This window comes from Rhinolophus ferrumequinum, chromosome 26 (genome assembly GCF_004115265.2).
Source record: "Rhinolophus ferrumequinum isolate MPI-CBG mRhiFer1 chromosome 26, mRhiFer1_v1.p, whole genome shotgun sequence".
Classification (NCBI taxonomy): Eukaryota; Metazoa; Chordata; class Mammalia; order Chiroptera; family Rhinolophidae; genus Rhinolophus; species Rhinolophus ferrumequinum.
This window is the reverse complement of record NC_046309.1, coordinates 11,480,588-11,496,100: the sequence shown is the minus strand read 5'-3', so window position 1 is coordinate 11,496,100 and position 15,513 is coordinate 11,480,588. Positions and strand designations below refer to the sequence as shown.

The following is a 15,513-nucleotide window of genomic DNA, read 5'->3' as shown; positions in this document are numbered from 1 at the left end:
CCCAGAATATTATGTTTACATAATCCACTTACCTTTACTTTTCGTATGTGTATTGTTAGGAAAAGACTAACACATACATTGTTTAACTTTTCTCTTCATAAACCATTTAACTTAAGTAGAGACGTGCTTAAATTAAATATAGACTCCTAAGTACAACTCAGTGTCCTTTTCTCTACTTAATCTGTTATAAATGTGTTATCTAAATTTGTATATTCTTTATACTCAGAAGAAGGAATTTTACTCCTGTGTGCACCTCCTTATCTTATCACAACCCTTTGGATCCCATTTATTATTGAGTATTCCAGTCTACACTTAAGGAAAAATATTAACTTACTCTCTTTAGCTTTTCTCTGAGCCCAAACTTATTTTCATTCCTCTCTTCAAAACTGTCCTTGATCTACTATCCAAAATTCCTTGTCGCCTTGTGCTCTAAGTTTACAATGGAAGGCACGTGCACTATTGAAATGGATCCTTAAAGGGATGCATTGTTTGGACTCGCTCAGCTTCTCTAGAACAACAGCTTTTATTCTAGAATGTTCTATCAGAGTCATAACAAGACTCAATCCCTCTGCAAATTTGATTCACATGTTTAATTCAAAGCAATGAATTAACTAATTTAGAGTTATTAAATCAGCAGCCTGCCAACTTTAGGAAAAAGTAAAACAAAAAATAAAAAAAGCCGACTATACAAATTTCCAACTTCTCAAGACAGTAAGACACAGACATCGATTCAAATACAGCTGCCTAATCATATACAACTTTCATCAGCTCTCCAAGGATTGCTTCCATTTTCCTTTCACTCCTCTACTTGGTGAGGATGTAACAAACTTTAGACAGAGGACTTGCTCACTTTTGCTCTATTTCGTCCAAGTGCCCCATTTAGTCAGCACCATGTACTAGATCATGTTCATCATTGATACTGGAGTTCTGTCAAATTCCTGGTGCAGAAAAGGAAGGGTTGTGCAGTGCTTACTCGAATCCAATTTCATTTTTAAAAGTCAAAAGAATGGTTTATTCCAGACTGTGTTTTATTTATCATTGTCCAGACCTCTTTTCCTTTTGAGCAGGAGGTGTACCGTGTGGAAAAATAACTAAATGGTACTACGGACATAGAGACAAGGAAAGGTCACTAGTTAAATCATTTTTAGGCCTTTTCCCCTCTTAGTCATGAAATGTTTCTAGAGTAAGTGGTGTTCAGGATGTGTTTTGAAGAAGGGAGCTTGGCAAACATGGAGTGGAAGTTTGTCGGATGTCACTAAGAATAGTATTATGTTTGACAGGCAGCCAAAACTGCAAACATATTTACATGGTAATAAGTGCTTGGAAAGCCTTTAAGGTTTTTGCATTGGAAAAATGCATGAATTCTTTTGTGTTTCTACTAACCTGGGACCAAATTGCTGTTGCAGCTATTTTCACTCTTTATTTACCATTTGCTTTTACATTTTTTTCTTTTTTATGAAAAAAGTGAAACTTACATAAAGTGCACAGACCTTTAGGGTACAGCTTGATAAATGCGGGGTTTTAAGTGTGGTTTTCTTTTTTCAACTATTTTACATAATGCATATCTGGTCAAGTTTGCAGTACTATGCTGCGGTTTCCTCAATGAAAAATAAACTACCCATTGCTTCCAGAATACTTTTGACACGTATTTTCAGATATAGTTAAAAAACTCAGTGTGAGTCAATGGCTAAGTCTCATTCTGTGTTTCTGAAACTACAGGTTGTTTAGGCTTAATGTACTGGGTAGGCAGCCAGCATCACTATGTGGCACTTTCCTCACAATAAACCGTAACACAGAATCTTGAGAACAAAGGGGGGGGGAATACACACACATACACACATATATGTAATATATATATGTAATAGATATGTGTGTGTATATATTTATGTAATATATATATATACATATATATACACACACACATATGTAATATATATATATGTAATAGATATGTGTGTGTGTGTATATATATATTTATGTAGTATATATATGTGTATATATATATGTGTATATATATATATATATATACACACACACACACACACACACACACCAGAGGTGCCCAAAAAATATGCAAGGGGACACTTTGGTCAGCATGGCTCAAGCCATAGTTCACTGTAATCGGAAGTGTCTCGACGCTGATGGTAACCACTTTGAGCACCTCTTGTAATTGCAGAAGTCAAATCTGATTTGCATTCATCTTTTGTTATTGGTATATATTGAGTATTACAATTTTAATACAGTTTTCCTTTCTTAAAATGTATATACATTTTTTGGCACCCTCTGTATACACACACACACACACATACACACAGAGATATGTCACAAACAAGCAAATGTTAAGGAGAAGGACGAAAAGAGACAGATATATTTAGAAAGCCTCTGTTTATCACCTCAACCTGACCAGCTTCCTCCATGGAGTCTTAGTCTTGGGACTTGTCACTGTATTGGTCCAGAGTTGTTTTAGTTAGCTGAGAATTCTATCAGCAACATGTGTCTGCCCTGGATTATACGTTCCCTGTGGACAAGAATATGCTCTTTTTTTTTTTTTTTTTTTGTCATTCATTCCCCCTTCACTTCCATCCTTCAACATCTCTTGAAGGCATCTAAAGATGTGATCATGACAGAAGTTCAGAAAGATGTTTTAGAATGAAGAAGAAATAGTAGAGAAAGCCATGATTTCCTAGCAGGGCCCCCAATTGCTCCCCGTGGTCACCACCCCCAGCACAGCTGCTCTTACAGTGAGATTCGGAAACTCAGGAAAAAGCTCTTAATATATGCACTGACTCATAACGTGTTGCTTGGCTCAAAGGAAAACCTGATTAAAGAAAAAAAATGGAAATTGACTCCATTTCTACCTGATGTTGTCAAAGTGTCAGTGTGGAATATCCATAGTGTCAGCTGTCAAAGCTGCATGGTCTTCTGAGCCCCAGGCCAGAACTTCCCCTTATTTGTAAGTAAAATTGAAAGACATTCCTAAGCGTCATCATGGTATAAGCAAACTGTGTTTTCTACTGCATTAGTATCAAAACTGTGTGTGTTGAAACCTTTCTTTAGAGACGGGGACTTGGTTCTCCAAGACTTCCTTAAAATGTCTCTCTCCAGGTCTCTTTGCTTTCTTTCCTTTTCTCTCCAGCATCATTCATGGCAGGAGTGACAGACCATTGATGTAGAAACAATCTCAAAGCCTATTTAATACCTATACCAACATTGTTTATAAATTAGTGGGATTAATTGTTTGGAAGATCTAAAACAGAGTATAGACTACAAACCTCTGTGGTCATCTCTTTGATTATATAAAATTTAAAATAAATAAGCTTCATTTGATGTCTAATTGATGATAACACAGTGTAAAATCACCACATCTCATTCTTGAAACAGAGAAGAGATGATGGGTAAGTCTAGACTGGTACTTGCCAATTCCTCAGTAGGTATAGTCTCATTTCTAATGACAGTCTGATATTTTACCATATCATCCTGATTTTATGTTTTCTCTAACAGTAGTATTTTGTACTGAAAGCTAAATATCTAGGCATAATATTGTTGAAGTCAACTTTTAATTATCTCAGGACAGACTGTGTTTAGCCCTTATACATACAGTGTAAAAAGCTAACATGAGCCTTATTACTCTGTGAGTTGAGAGAATATCAGGCAACACTGATGAAGCTTATAATTTTATCTCTAGTGTTTGCTCAACGATTAGGCTGCTTCTTAGAGACCAATGTCTGGAAGAGACAGATGAAGAACACCCTGCCATTTTTGGCAACGTGTTCAAGTAGCAGCAGAAATCAGAAAGCTATAAAAAGTATATACACCAAGACTGTATTTTAAAAATGAAAGTTTGATAAATATAAACAATCATAAAGTCAACTTGATGGGAGTTCCTCTTGATTTCTTGTTCTGACCTTTTGTTGTACAGTTACATATCTTCTCTCTCTAGATGCCAGTTACTGTCAGTCATGGATTTCTTTTTTTCTGACTTTTCTTATTCTTCTAGAAAACTTTTTTAGTAAATCAGCTTTTGTTTCACGGTTTGGCTGAGTGGAAAGAACATGGCCCTAGGACTCAGGGCCTAGAACTTGCTGGCACTTTGATCATCTGTAAAACTGAAAAGATGATACCTCTTTTCAGGGTTATTGTTAGAATTAAATACAATAATGTGCAAAACAATTCTAGCACTTAGGCTATTCATGTATTGATACATTTATTATTAGCTTATTACATTGTGGATGCACCTATGAAGTGATCATTGTATATCAGGTATCCTGCATGACTTGGGCAGAGAATGGAGAAAAATCCCAGTTATTTTATTTAATTTCCACTGTGTATCTAAATACGTATCAGAATTTATATTTTAAAAAATAGTTTTCATTAACATTCTCTGTAACTTCACAAAAAAATGACTATAAATATTTCGAACTTCTGCGTCATTGATACGAATACTTTAGTGAAAGGTTATGTATCAGTTCTCGTGCTGATGTAGTTTTATGATGATTGTTTGTAGGAAAATGTTTGAAACATTAAATGTCATATATTTCCATGTGCAGAACCTCACTTACTGAGTCTTTATCTTATTGTGAATACCTGTTACCCAAAGTCACAGTTTTAGCCTGGCCATCATCATCCTGCGTTGTCTGAACCAAGGATCCAACTTGAACTTGGGGCAAAGGGCTTAGTCATGGCAGGCCAGAGGGGTAAGTGTTTGGGGCACCCAGTTGTTGTTGGGTAAGACTGCCCTACAGACAGACAACTATTTGTAGCAGGCACTTGGTGTTTGAATCTCAAATAACTTAATTCTTTGATCATTAGTTCAAATTTGTAAAAAATCATAATAATACCGATCACCTCAGGAGTTGCTGTGAAGAATAACCAACACATAATTATTAATAGTATTATCATTGATCATTTAATATTAATAATGTAATGTCATTGATAATAACTTAGTGTTACCACTACCACTGCATCCCACACGTCGTCACTCTGAATCTATTTCACACACACACACAAATTTCTGTTACCTATTAAGAAAGGTGATGTATACCTTTCTTACATATAAATGGGTATATCGAAGGTGAATATTAACAGCATTTACTTACTACTTAACATTTATCGATCATGTTTCAGAGACATTTTCTCACTTTGATCCTTACTGTAACACTAGAAGAAAAACAGGTTATTATTCCCGCTTGAAAACAAAAGAAAATGAAAGTTCATAGAAGTGCATGATCAGACTCATATGGCTAATAAGAGCAGAGATTAGCACCCACAACTTTGCCAGGATAATATTAAACCATGATACATTTCTTGCCGGTACGTGTAGGAACTCAAGTAGTGAAGAAACTAAGGGCAGAAAATTATTTTTCTCATAAATTCCCATAGTGCTTTTAGGACTTAGTCATAAACTAACATTGTAAAATACCAAATGGACGATTACACACTTGCCATATTAAGATGATGAGTCTTTTGAAAGTCATCTTCATTGTTTAGTCTGTTGTGGTGATGTTATTTTATCAATGATGTAACAATTTTTGTTTTAATAAGCTCCTGTGATGCCACACCAGAAGTAAAAACTTTTACAGAAATGTAAACAGTAGAGGTGGCAAGCAGTTGACAAAAGGAAAGTTACTAGAAGAACAGTCCTTATGTAACTTGTGCATCACATAGGGAGAAAGGAATGCCATTCTTAAACACTGTGCTTGCTTCTAAGTGAAACGTTTTCCGTTTTTACACATAGCATTAGTAGAAACAAGCTAATATCATACCTATGAAAATTTAGAGGCTATGATAGCAACTAAGTATGTTAACATTGCTACGTTCTGCCTGGGTCAGAATTTCCAGATCCCTCCAACAGAATCTGCCTTAGCTAATAGCCTCTGGGTTCATCATTATACAGATGCCTAACAATTTCACATATTATTGGATAAAATATAATTCTCAAATGGGGAACAGAGAGAAAAAGGATCCTACTGAAGCATAAGGGTGTTAGTTTTAGTCGTAGATACTTACTCATTAGCCTTGGAACCAAGGACAATTTGCTTAATCTCTTATAGTCTCAGCTTCCTTCTTCTGAAAAAGGGATGATAGGGCTTGTTCTATATATTTTATAGAGTTGTTAATATTAAGTGAGATAAGATATTCATATATTCAAGAGTCCTAAGGTTGTGTTTTCTTTTAGATGTGTTCTGTTAGTTGAAAATATAATGCATGGTCTTGGTGAACGAGAGCAAGGAAGAGGAGGAAGGGAAAAACAAACTAACAAATAAATAGTATGAGAAGAGGTAGAGTGAGAACCATGCAGCTCTGTTATTATAAAGTTTTAGAATAACAATCATTACTATCATTAGCAGAAGTGATGGCAAGAACTGGAGGATTATGGACAAATCATTTACTCTTACAGTTTCTTAATCTGTAAAAGAAGGAATCAAACTAGTTTATTTTTTAACATAAATGTTATATTTACACATTTTTCTCCAGAGCAAATCACCAAAAAGCTTTTTAAAACTAAAATATAAGCCTACATTGTATAAAAATGAATGTGAAGAGTAAGTTAAAGTGTCAAAGAGGACACTCACAAAATATAACTTTAGTATTTTCCAAATCTTATTAAAATGAACATTTTGTGAAATAGATACACATAATTCAATTCCCAAAATGTCCATGAATTTATCTCATGAAGAGACAAAAGCAAGCTTATAAGCAAGTGACAATTCTGGTCTAACAGTTACGTTAGCTAATAAGGCAATGATTGGAATAATGATTGAATTAGTGAAATTAATTTGTTCAAATAAGTTACATGCATAAACAATTGTATATTGAATAATGACCCAAAGGGTTGTTAAACAAAAGTGCTACTGAAACAGTTACATTGATTAGGTAAATAAGGGTTGAATTAATATTAATTGTTGATCCTGTATTGATTGAACAAACATTTTTTGAGCACCAGTTATGTTTCAGGCAGTGAGTGAATGGTAGAGCAACAATGACTAAGTCAAAATTCAGTTTTTCTTCCTATTTTTGTAGTGAAGGAGGAAAATACATAGATGGGTGCACCAGTGTCCTATGGGTCAAAGGTATGAATGGGGGATCTACAAAACTGGAGACTGACAAGGCTACTAACTACATGAGACAAGTGCTTGATCTCTCTAGGAATCCAAGAAATACCTATTAAAACCAAAGCTACCCTTTACCGCTCTAGGATTGGCAAATGTTAGCAAGTTGCACAATTGTTTAAAGGTTATTGAGAAACTGGACTGACCTGATCAGAATAGTTCTGTTGCAGCCACCCAGGAAAATAATTATGGCAGTCGCCAAAAGAATGCTTATACCCGCATCTTGATCCAGTGCTCTCACGCCTGGGCACATACTATAGGGAAATTCATACTCAAGTCTGTGACACGATGTGAAAATTGTAATTTCAGCACCGTTTCAAGCAGTGTGAGGCAAGCAGCATGTCCATCACTAGAGACATGTATGTATAAGAAAAAAAAGTCATGATTTGCTCACTACAGAATTAGAAGCAATACATTTGAAACAGCTAGAGCAACGTGAAAACCATAGTACTGAGTCAAAAATAAAAAGAAACAAAAGCTAGACCACAATATTGTTTAGTAAATTAAGATCGTAAGGAAAAAAAAAAAAAAAAAAAACACCTGATCTTTTTCCAGAGTTGCATAGCTAGCTAGCCAAAGAAACAGTCTAAGCAACTCAAGCAAGTTGTAAAGGTGAAAAGGGATCATGAGATGTGAGCATTAAAACTGAAAGGAAGGAAAGTATTGATAAAGTGAAAATAAGAGAAGGACCTTGTAGAAACTGGTGAGGATGTTATAGTCTGAGTATGATAAACTCGGCTTTACACTTGACATTCAAATAACTGTAAGCCAAATTAACAAGTGACTCAGAACAACAGAAGAGAATAAAATGAGATGAGGCATGCAATGGAAGCAGAGATGGGGGAAAAACCAGCTAGGTCAAGAGCTCTCAAAAGGGTTTCATAGAGTTGATGATGCTTGAAGGCTGACTAGGAGGCACAGGTGAGAAATGTGACGATGTAGAATGAACGATGTGGGGTAAGAATGAACGATTTAGGGTAAGAGACAAGAGTGTAAAATGGCACGAAGTCATCAAACATAATCTTGAGTTTGGACACTGCATGTAATTTCCTTGAATGTGAGCTATTTAGGGAAGTGTCTGAGATCCTTCTGGAAATAGGCCAGGGGGCGAGATTATAAATGTTATCAAGGGTTTAATTATGTCTAGGATTCAAGTAGGTAGGTAGGATACAAGTAGCTGGGATCTGAATGAATCGCGATTTCTGAATTTTGTAATACTAATAATTTTTTCAACAATACTTTGATACACACAGCTCACGTCGATTTTGTCAACCTGGGCTAGTTTTTCTTTCAGACACTGTGTCTCCAGAACTGTGTCAAAGCTCATGATGGACTCTTACCTTTCTTTCCTATGACTCCAGCATACTTTTTTTTCCCTGATGAAAGATCATTCAATTGTCATCAGACTTGGTGGTATTACCTGAAAAATGGTGATATGTCTTTACTTAAACACAACAGGGTTGGGCAACAGAAGGCACACTCGGGTTAAATAATGGCTTCTTAACCCACTCATCACTGCCACCAGCGCATAACCCTCTCACAGGCAGGGACTTTGTCTTAATCATCACTGAATAGCCAGGATACAGCTCAACACCTATACAGAGAAGTTACTCAGTAAGGTATGTGAGGGCAAAGGGAATGAAAGAATGATTAAACAAACTAAGGTTTAGAGTCTTATCTGTGTCATTGATTTCATATGTGTATAAATCACTTAATCTTTCTGGGCTTCAGTTCCTTCTTCTGCTAAACAAATATAAATCCTAGCCTGATTGCCAACAGGAAAAACAGGAAGATAATAGATTTGGTAGTGATTTGAAAAAATAAAACATTCAGAAAGCTGACACAATCATGTCAATATACAGTTAATAAATAACTTCTACTGAAAGAATATCTTTCAGTGGAATATTGGAAACGCTAATTATATGCTACGGACAAGTGTAAAACAGAGGTCAGAGAAAAATAATACTCATTGGGTGAAGTGTATTGGCTAATAAAGTATTATCTTTATTATCATTATCAATATTATTATGCAAAAGACTTAGAGCTACCAGGTGGAAAGATGTTATTGGCTATAAAAGTCACAACTCAATATTACAAGTTTTATGCCTTCTTCCCTAATTTTGTCCTCCCGTTGGTTTGTTAATTTTTTGTTCCATATCAGAAACTTTTTGATGCTCTGGAAAGTTTTATGTATGATTTTGGTTTATTTAGTTTAATTCAAAGACATTATGCTCAGTTTAATTGACTGGCGATAGCAGATAGAGAAAGAGAAAGAGACACAGAGAGACAGACAGATATTCTTATCTAGATATGGCCACGTTGAAAACATTTTCAGACTGTGACTACTTTGCCAGCCTGAAATAATCTTTTGCATAATTCTTTAATCAGGCAAATAGGCACAATAAGCATATAAAAGAAGCAAAGAAGATTTTTGGGGGGAATGTGCTTCAGAAGGATGACATCTGATCTCTTTTAAAGCACTCTTTGTATTTGTTAATTTTCTTCTATTTCCCTGCAGGTTTAAATGTTTATCTGGCTCGTTGACTACTGATTAGAGGACACACAATGAATAACTCAACAAACTCCTCTGACAATGACCAGGCTCTGGCCAGTCCTTATAAGACATTTGAAGTGGTGTTTATTGTGCTTGTGGCTGGATCCCTCAGTTTGGTGACAATTATAGGGAACATACTGGTCATGGTCTCCATTAAAGTCAACCGCCACCTGCAGACCGTCAACAATTACTTCCTGTTCAGCTTGGCCTGCGCTGACCTCATCATCGGTGTTTTCTCCATGAACTTGTACACCCTCTACACTGTGATTGGCTACTGGCCTTTGGGCCCTGTGGTGTGCGACCTGTGGCTGGCACTGGACTATGTGGTCAGCAATGCCTCCGTGATGAACCTGCTCATCATCAGCTTTGACAGGTACTTCTGTGTCACGAAACCACTCACCTACCCTGTCAAGCGGACCACCAAAATGGCAGGTATGATGATTGCCGCTGCCTGGGTCCTGTCCTTCATCCTCTGGGCTCCGGCCATTCTCTTCTGGCAGTTCATTGTAGGGGTGAGAACCGTAAAGGATGGGGAATGCTACATTCAGTTTTTTTCCAACGCTGCTGTCACCTTTGGTACAGCCATTGCGGCCTTCTATCTGCCCGTGATCATCATGACTGTGTTATACTGGCACATATCCCGCGCCAGCAAGAGCAGGATAAAGAAGGACAAGAAGGAGCCTGCGGCCAACCAAGACCCAGTTTCTCCAAGTCTCGTACAAGGCAGGATAGTGAAACCAAACAACAACAACATGCCTGGCAGTGACGATGGCCTGGAGCACAACAAAATTCAGAATGGCAAAGCCCCCCGAGATGCCGTGACCGAAAACTGTGTCCAGGGGGAAGAGAAAGAGAGCTCCAATGATTCCACCTCAGTCAGTGCTGTTGCCTCAAATCTGAGAGATGATGAAATCACCCAGGATGAAAACACAGTTTCCACTTCCCTGGACTATTCCAAAGATGAGAACTCTAAGCAAACATACATCAAAATTATCACCAAGACCCCAAAAGGTGATTCCTGTACTCCGACGAACACCACGGTGGAGCTGATTGGTTCTTCAGGGCAGAACGGAGATGAAAAACAAAACATTGTAGCTCGCAAGATTGTGAAGATGACTAAGCAGCCTGCAAAGAAGAAGCCTCCACCTTCCCGGGAAAAGAAAGTGACCAGGACGATCTTGGCTATTCTGTTGGCATTCATCATCACGTGGGCCCCATATAATGTCATGGTGCTTATCAACACCTTCTGTGCACCCTGCATCCCCAACACCGTGTGGACAATTGGTTACTGGCTTTGTTACATCAACAGTACTATTAACCCTGCCTGCTATGCACTTTGCAATGCCACCTTCAAGAAGACTTTTAAACACCTTCTCCTGTGTCATTACAAGAACATAGGCGCTACAAGGTAAAGCATCTTTGGGAAGAAGGAAGGTGGTCAAGAGGAGCTTAAGAAGAAGAAAAGGGGCGAAAGAGCTAGTTTTAAAAATCTCTGCCATTGCACTTTATAGTCTTATTATGGATGTGCAATTAAGGAGCCCAGCAGGGACACTTTCATTGCGCCTAAGCTCCAGCTTGAGACGCTTGCACCTTATAAACCCTGTCAATGTAGGAGCAGTGAGACCATGAAAGTGACACACTGAAATTGTGGATGGAAGGAATGACCTACGTTTTCTCATCGTCTCTTGAAGAAGGGCTTCTGAGTCTACCGTTTTATCAGTCTCTGCACAAGAAGAAGAACCTCGCTCCTTTCTCCACCCCCTTTTTTTTGGTTCCCATGTGTTTATGTAAGGATGAAAGGCCACAGTTACAAGCTAACACGGAGACTTAAACATAAAGAGACATTATACAATGGGGAAATGAAGAAAGAAAATCAAAACAGATGTAGAAATGGTCTCCAGAGTGTTCAGCATATATTATTCTTTTGTTATGGTTTCACTAGGAGGATTGCAATGCTTTTTTTTTTTTTAACCTCTCCATTTACCCACCATCAAAAAAAGCAAACAGACAAAAAACCCACATCATTATTTTTCTCGTATGAGCATTTGTTTTTGTACTTCCCTCTTCTACAGTGTGTAAGGGCAAATTCTGCAGGACTTTCACTAAAATCCAACCAGAGACAGCCATAAAAATGGGCATTTCTTCCCTGCCCACAGTGTTCTTTGCATCCTTCGAGGGTATAAAAACATGTAAGGACATGGTTCACTGATGACTCTTTATGTGAAATGTTTTTACCAACCTGGTGTTCTTCTAAACTAGCCTCTTATTTTAATAGAATAGCCTCCCTAATACATAAACATGCTTGAGGAACCAAAGCGATCTTTTTTTAATTGAGATTTCATAAGTTAAATAATGGTCATTCCAGTAGGAGAAAGTTTACGGAGGCCAGACAAGTTATGAGATAAGATAATGGAAAATTGAAAGGGCAGTCTGTTTCAACCTGAAGCTGCCTGACCCATGTATGAAATGCTAACTTGTAAAACATGAACTCCTGGCCTTTGTCAGCAGGAAGAAGATGCTGTTTTCTTTTGGAATTCTAAATAGGATTAAAGTACTCACGTGGCACCAATGACTTCTGGGTCACTCTCAAGAGATGAAGACCTTCTCTTCAGTGCCTTCTAAAGGCTGATATTCAACGTATACTTAAGTGAGCTTGTTTGTAACCATCTTGTGACCCAGCGGAAAAAAACAAAACACACAAGAGTAATCAGAAACATTACTGAAAACACACGTTCCCTATTCTTCAAATTGTCAATTCTCCCTAAGATTTTTTTTAACTTCAACATTTATCAATAGAAGTATAGTAATTTTTGTGACAAAAATGTAGTGAATAACTAAACGGAGGCCAGGTGAGCTGAGCAGAATCTGAAAGAAGAATGAAGGTGCCTGTACCTGTGTCACTTCCCACCATTTCTCTAATTCTAGACCATAAAAAGTCATTATCAGGAACTAGTACACAAATAGTGGCTTTATAAAGAATCTTGTCCATGTAGATATTTTTTATTTGATTATATTGTTCACATTTAACTAATTATTTTTACTCATCATTTGTCTTATTACTTTATTTGCTATAGTCTCCCAATCAAATTTTCTAAAGATGGTCCAATCAGTAGAAATCAAACTTATATAAAAGCCTTTTCAAATTTCACATTTTGCCTTTTAGATTTATGGACTTTATGACATCTTGACCTGTAATATCTATGTGAGTTGCATGATGAATTTGTCAGTATTAGAGCTTAGCACTTTAGAGGTATTTTCTGTGACTTGCCTCATAGATGGTACAATGATTTTGAGAGTTATAAAAAAAAGCACAATGTAAACAACAACAAAAGAACAGTAAGAAGCAAATTGCCAACAATACTTGTATTTAAGTTAAGTATAAAGGGTAAGTTACCCTTTATAAAAATAACTTCCTATTTTAATACCTTCAGTCATTTCCCCCCAAAATCTTCCATGTATAAACATATAGCATCAGTTTATACAGATTCTTTCACTCTACAATTACATCAGTGTAAACTTTTACACTTTAAATCCATATTTATTTTTATTTTATTTCTTCAAATTGACATATGAGTGGAAGGAACATCAAGCCAATGGGGTGTTTGATTGCCTGTAATCACTTATTAACCTGTTGTACTACTATAATATGATATGGATTCAGCTTTAGTCAGGATGGACTCTTTGGATTCACAGATTTTAGATTCAGGTCTCTTTTTATCTCTCCCCTAACAATCCAGCTCGCCTTGAGTCCAATTGCGTGTTACTCTTCACTGTCATTGCATCCTTCCTTTTCTTCCTTTTATTTTTGATCTTTGCCATGGCCACCACAACCTTATCGAAAGAGAAACCATCAAGCATTAAAGAAAGGAATTGAAGATAGACTGACACATCATGGAAGCTTTGTCGACCGGAATCAAAAAATTGAAAGAGGACTGAAAATGGTAGATGATTAGAAAGATATGGAGACTGTGTTTGAAGATTTGCCTTGACTACTGCTGGATTGGTCTATTTCAGTGGCTCTCAACCAGGGATGATCTTGTCCCTCCTCCCCCTCAGGGGACATTTAACAATGCGAGGAGACACTTTTGCTTGTCACAACTGGGGGCAGGGCTATTGGCATCTAGTGTGGATAGAGGCCAGGGATGCCCTCTAAACAGATTACAAGGTACAGGATAGTTCCCTCCACCCCAACTAAATGATTTGACTCAAAATGTCAATAGTGCCAAAGTTGGGAAACCCTGGTGTATTTTAAGGGATTCTAGAGCTTGCTTTGTATACGTGGGAAGATAATCCTGTATCACTATTAGAATATCAATGCAACTTACTCACCTGTTTGAAAAAGGTAATGCTCACCATTTGCGTATCAGACACACTGTCATCCGCTGATTCTGGTATAATTGCCCTTCATAGATTGGGAAAACAGGCCACATCTACATACCCAGAATCATCAGGCGAGGCACACAGTCCATTGTTTCTGACAGCTTCACGTCAGATTACAATTGCCACAGAGTCCAGTCAGTGGAGGTCCCATTAGTTGACCATTAAAATGGCTGTGGTTGATGTAGTCATTTTCTACTGAAGCTGACACTGATCCTTTCAAAAACATGAAGAGCCTCTTTCAGAAAATATGATTCATCTCCTTTCACTGGCAAAGTGAGTATCTGTCAAGAATTTCTTCTCTCCTCATAGCAATAATGTAAATATCACAGAGTGGTCTTATAAGAAGAGGAGATTAAGCATGTGAAAAAGCCAGGTCATTTCTTCACAAAAGAAATGATTACCCTTTATGAGTTCATTATTAACTTAATGGCAGATCCCAAGTGTTCGGACAGAGTCACCAATATAGTAAGTCTCCGGGGATAAGCTTTCCAGTTTGGATTTGGAAGCTGGAGGTCCCACATTCTCCTGCTCTTTGTCCCCTCACTGCTTTTTTGATCCTGAAGGTCTGACACTGGGGGAGATGGGAGTTCAAACTGACGACAACATACACTTAGAAAAGCAATCTACTTTTATTTTCTCCTACTTAGTTCATTGATAGTGGCCTTTTCCCCATTTTGATAATATCCCTTTCAACAACCACAGACAGCGCTGGTGTTGCCAATAGATTAGGGAAGCACCCAAAGCTGGATGAGTTGTGCAAAGTGTATTTTCAGCATGTATATATGATACCATGCCTCTTCAATATGCTTCTCTTAAAAGGGTGCACGCTGCAGCATGAGCTGTGTGCATATTTAATGTATCTTCCTGGAACCTGCTGTATGCTTAATATACATATTATATAAATAAACTAATGAAATGTATAATAGGAATACATATTTCTGTATACAAATAAATATATTATACACAAAATCTTAACATGCAGTATAGTATATGTTGCTTCAGAGTAACAAGAATATATTTTACATGTCCAACTTTCAAGGAAAGCAGTATTTGCTTTTGAAGGGAGAGGTTTAAGAGCAGCCCAAAGCCTACTCATATTATTACACTGTTTTATACTCTGGAAACATGGCACTCATTTTAAATATCGCGTGAAGGAATATATTAATAAATCTTTGCTGGTGTCACCCCATGTGACAGCAATACTTTTTTGCTCCTGCTCTTCTGACATTCCTCTAACTAGACTCTTCCTGGCCATTACTGTTCCAACAGCTGTGTTGATCTCACGTCTGATTGCCTGATGAGATTGCAACCAATTCATTGACATGAATTCTTCGTTCTCCTCCACATTAGCTGATTTTTGTCAAATAAAAAATAATCACACTGGGAGGAAAGGATGACCTTAAGAATGTTTTTCATTCTGAAAAACAGGGTAAAAAGTCATGCAAACACTGTATTTTATAAACCACTCAT

General features: G+C 37.1%; 1 protein-coding gene across 2 annotated transcripts in view; it reads left to right on the top strand.

Annotated features, from left to right (window-relative positions):
• Positions 1-11,675, top strand: part of CHRM2 (cholinergic receptor muscarinic 2) — a 121,239-nt gene extending 109,564 nt beyond the window's left edge. For both annotated transcript variants that reach the window (XM_033099163.1, XM_033099164.1), the window contains one exon: positions 9,628-11,675. In XM_033099163.1, the coding sequence (XP_032955054.1) occupies positions 9,675-11,075 (1,401 nt within the window). In that variant the 5' untranslated portion in view covers positions 9,628-9,674 and the 3' untranslated portion in view covers positions 11,076-11,675. The remainder of the gene's footprint in view (positions 1-9,627) is intronic.
• Positions 11,676-15,513: the final 3,838 nt, after the last annotated feature.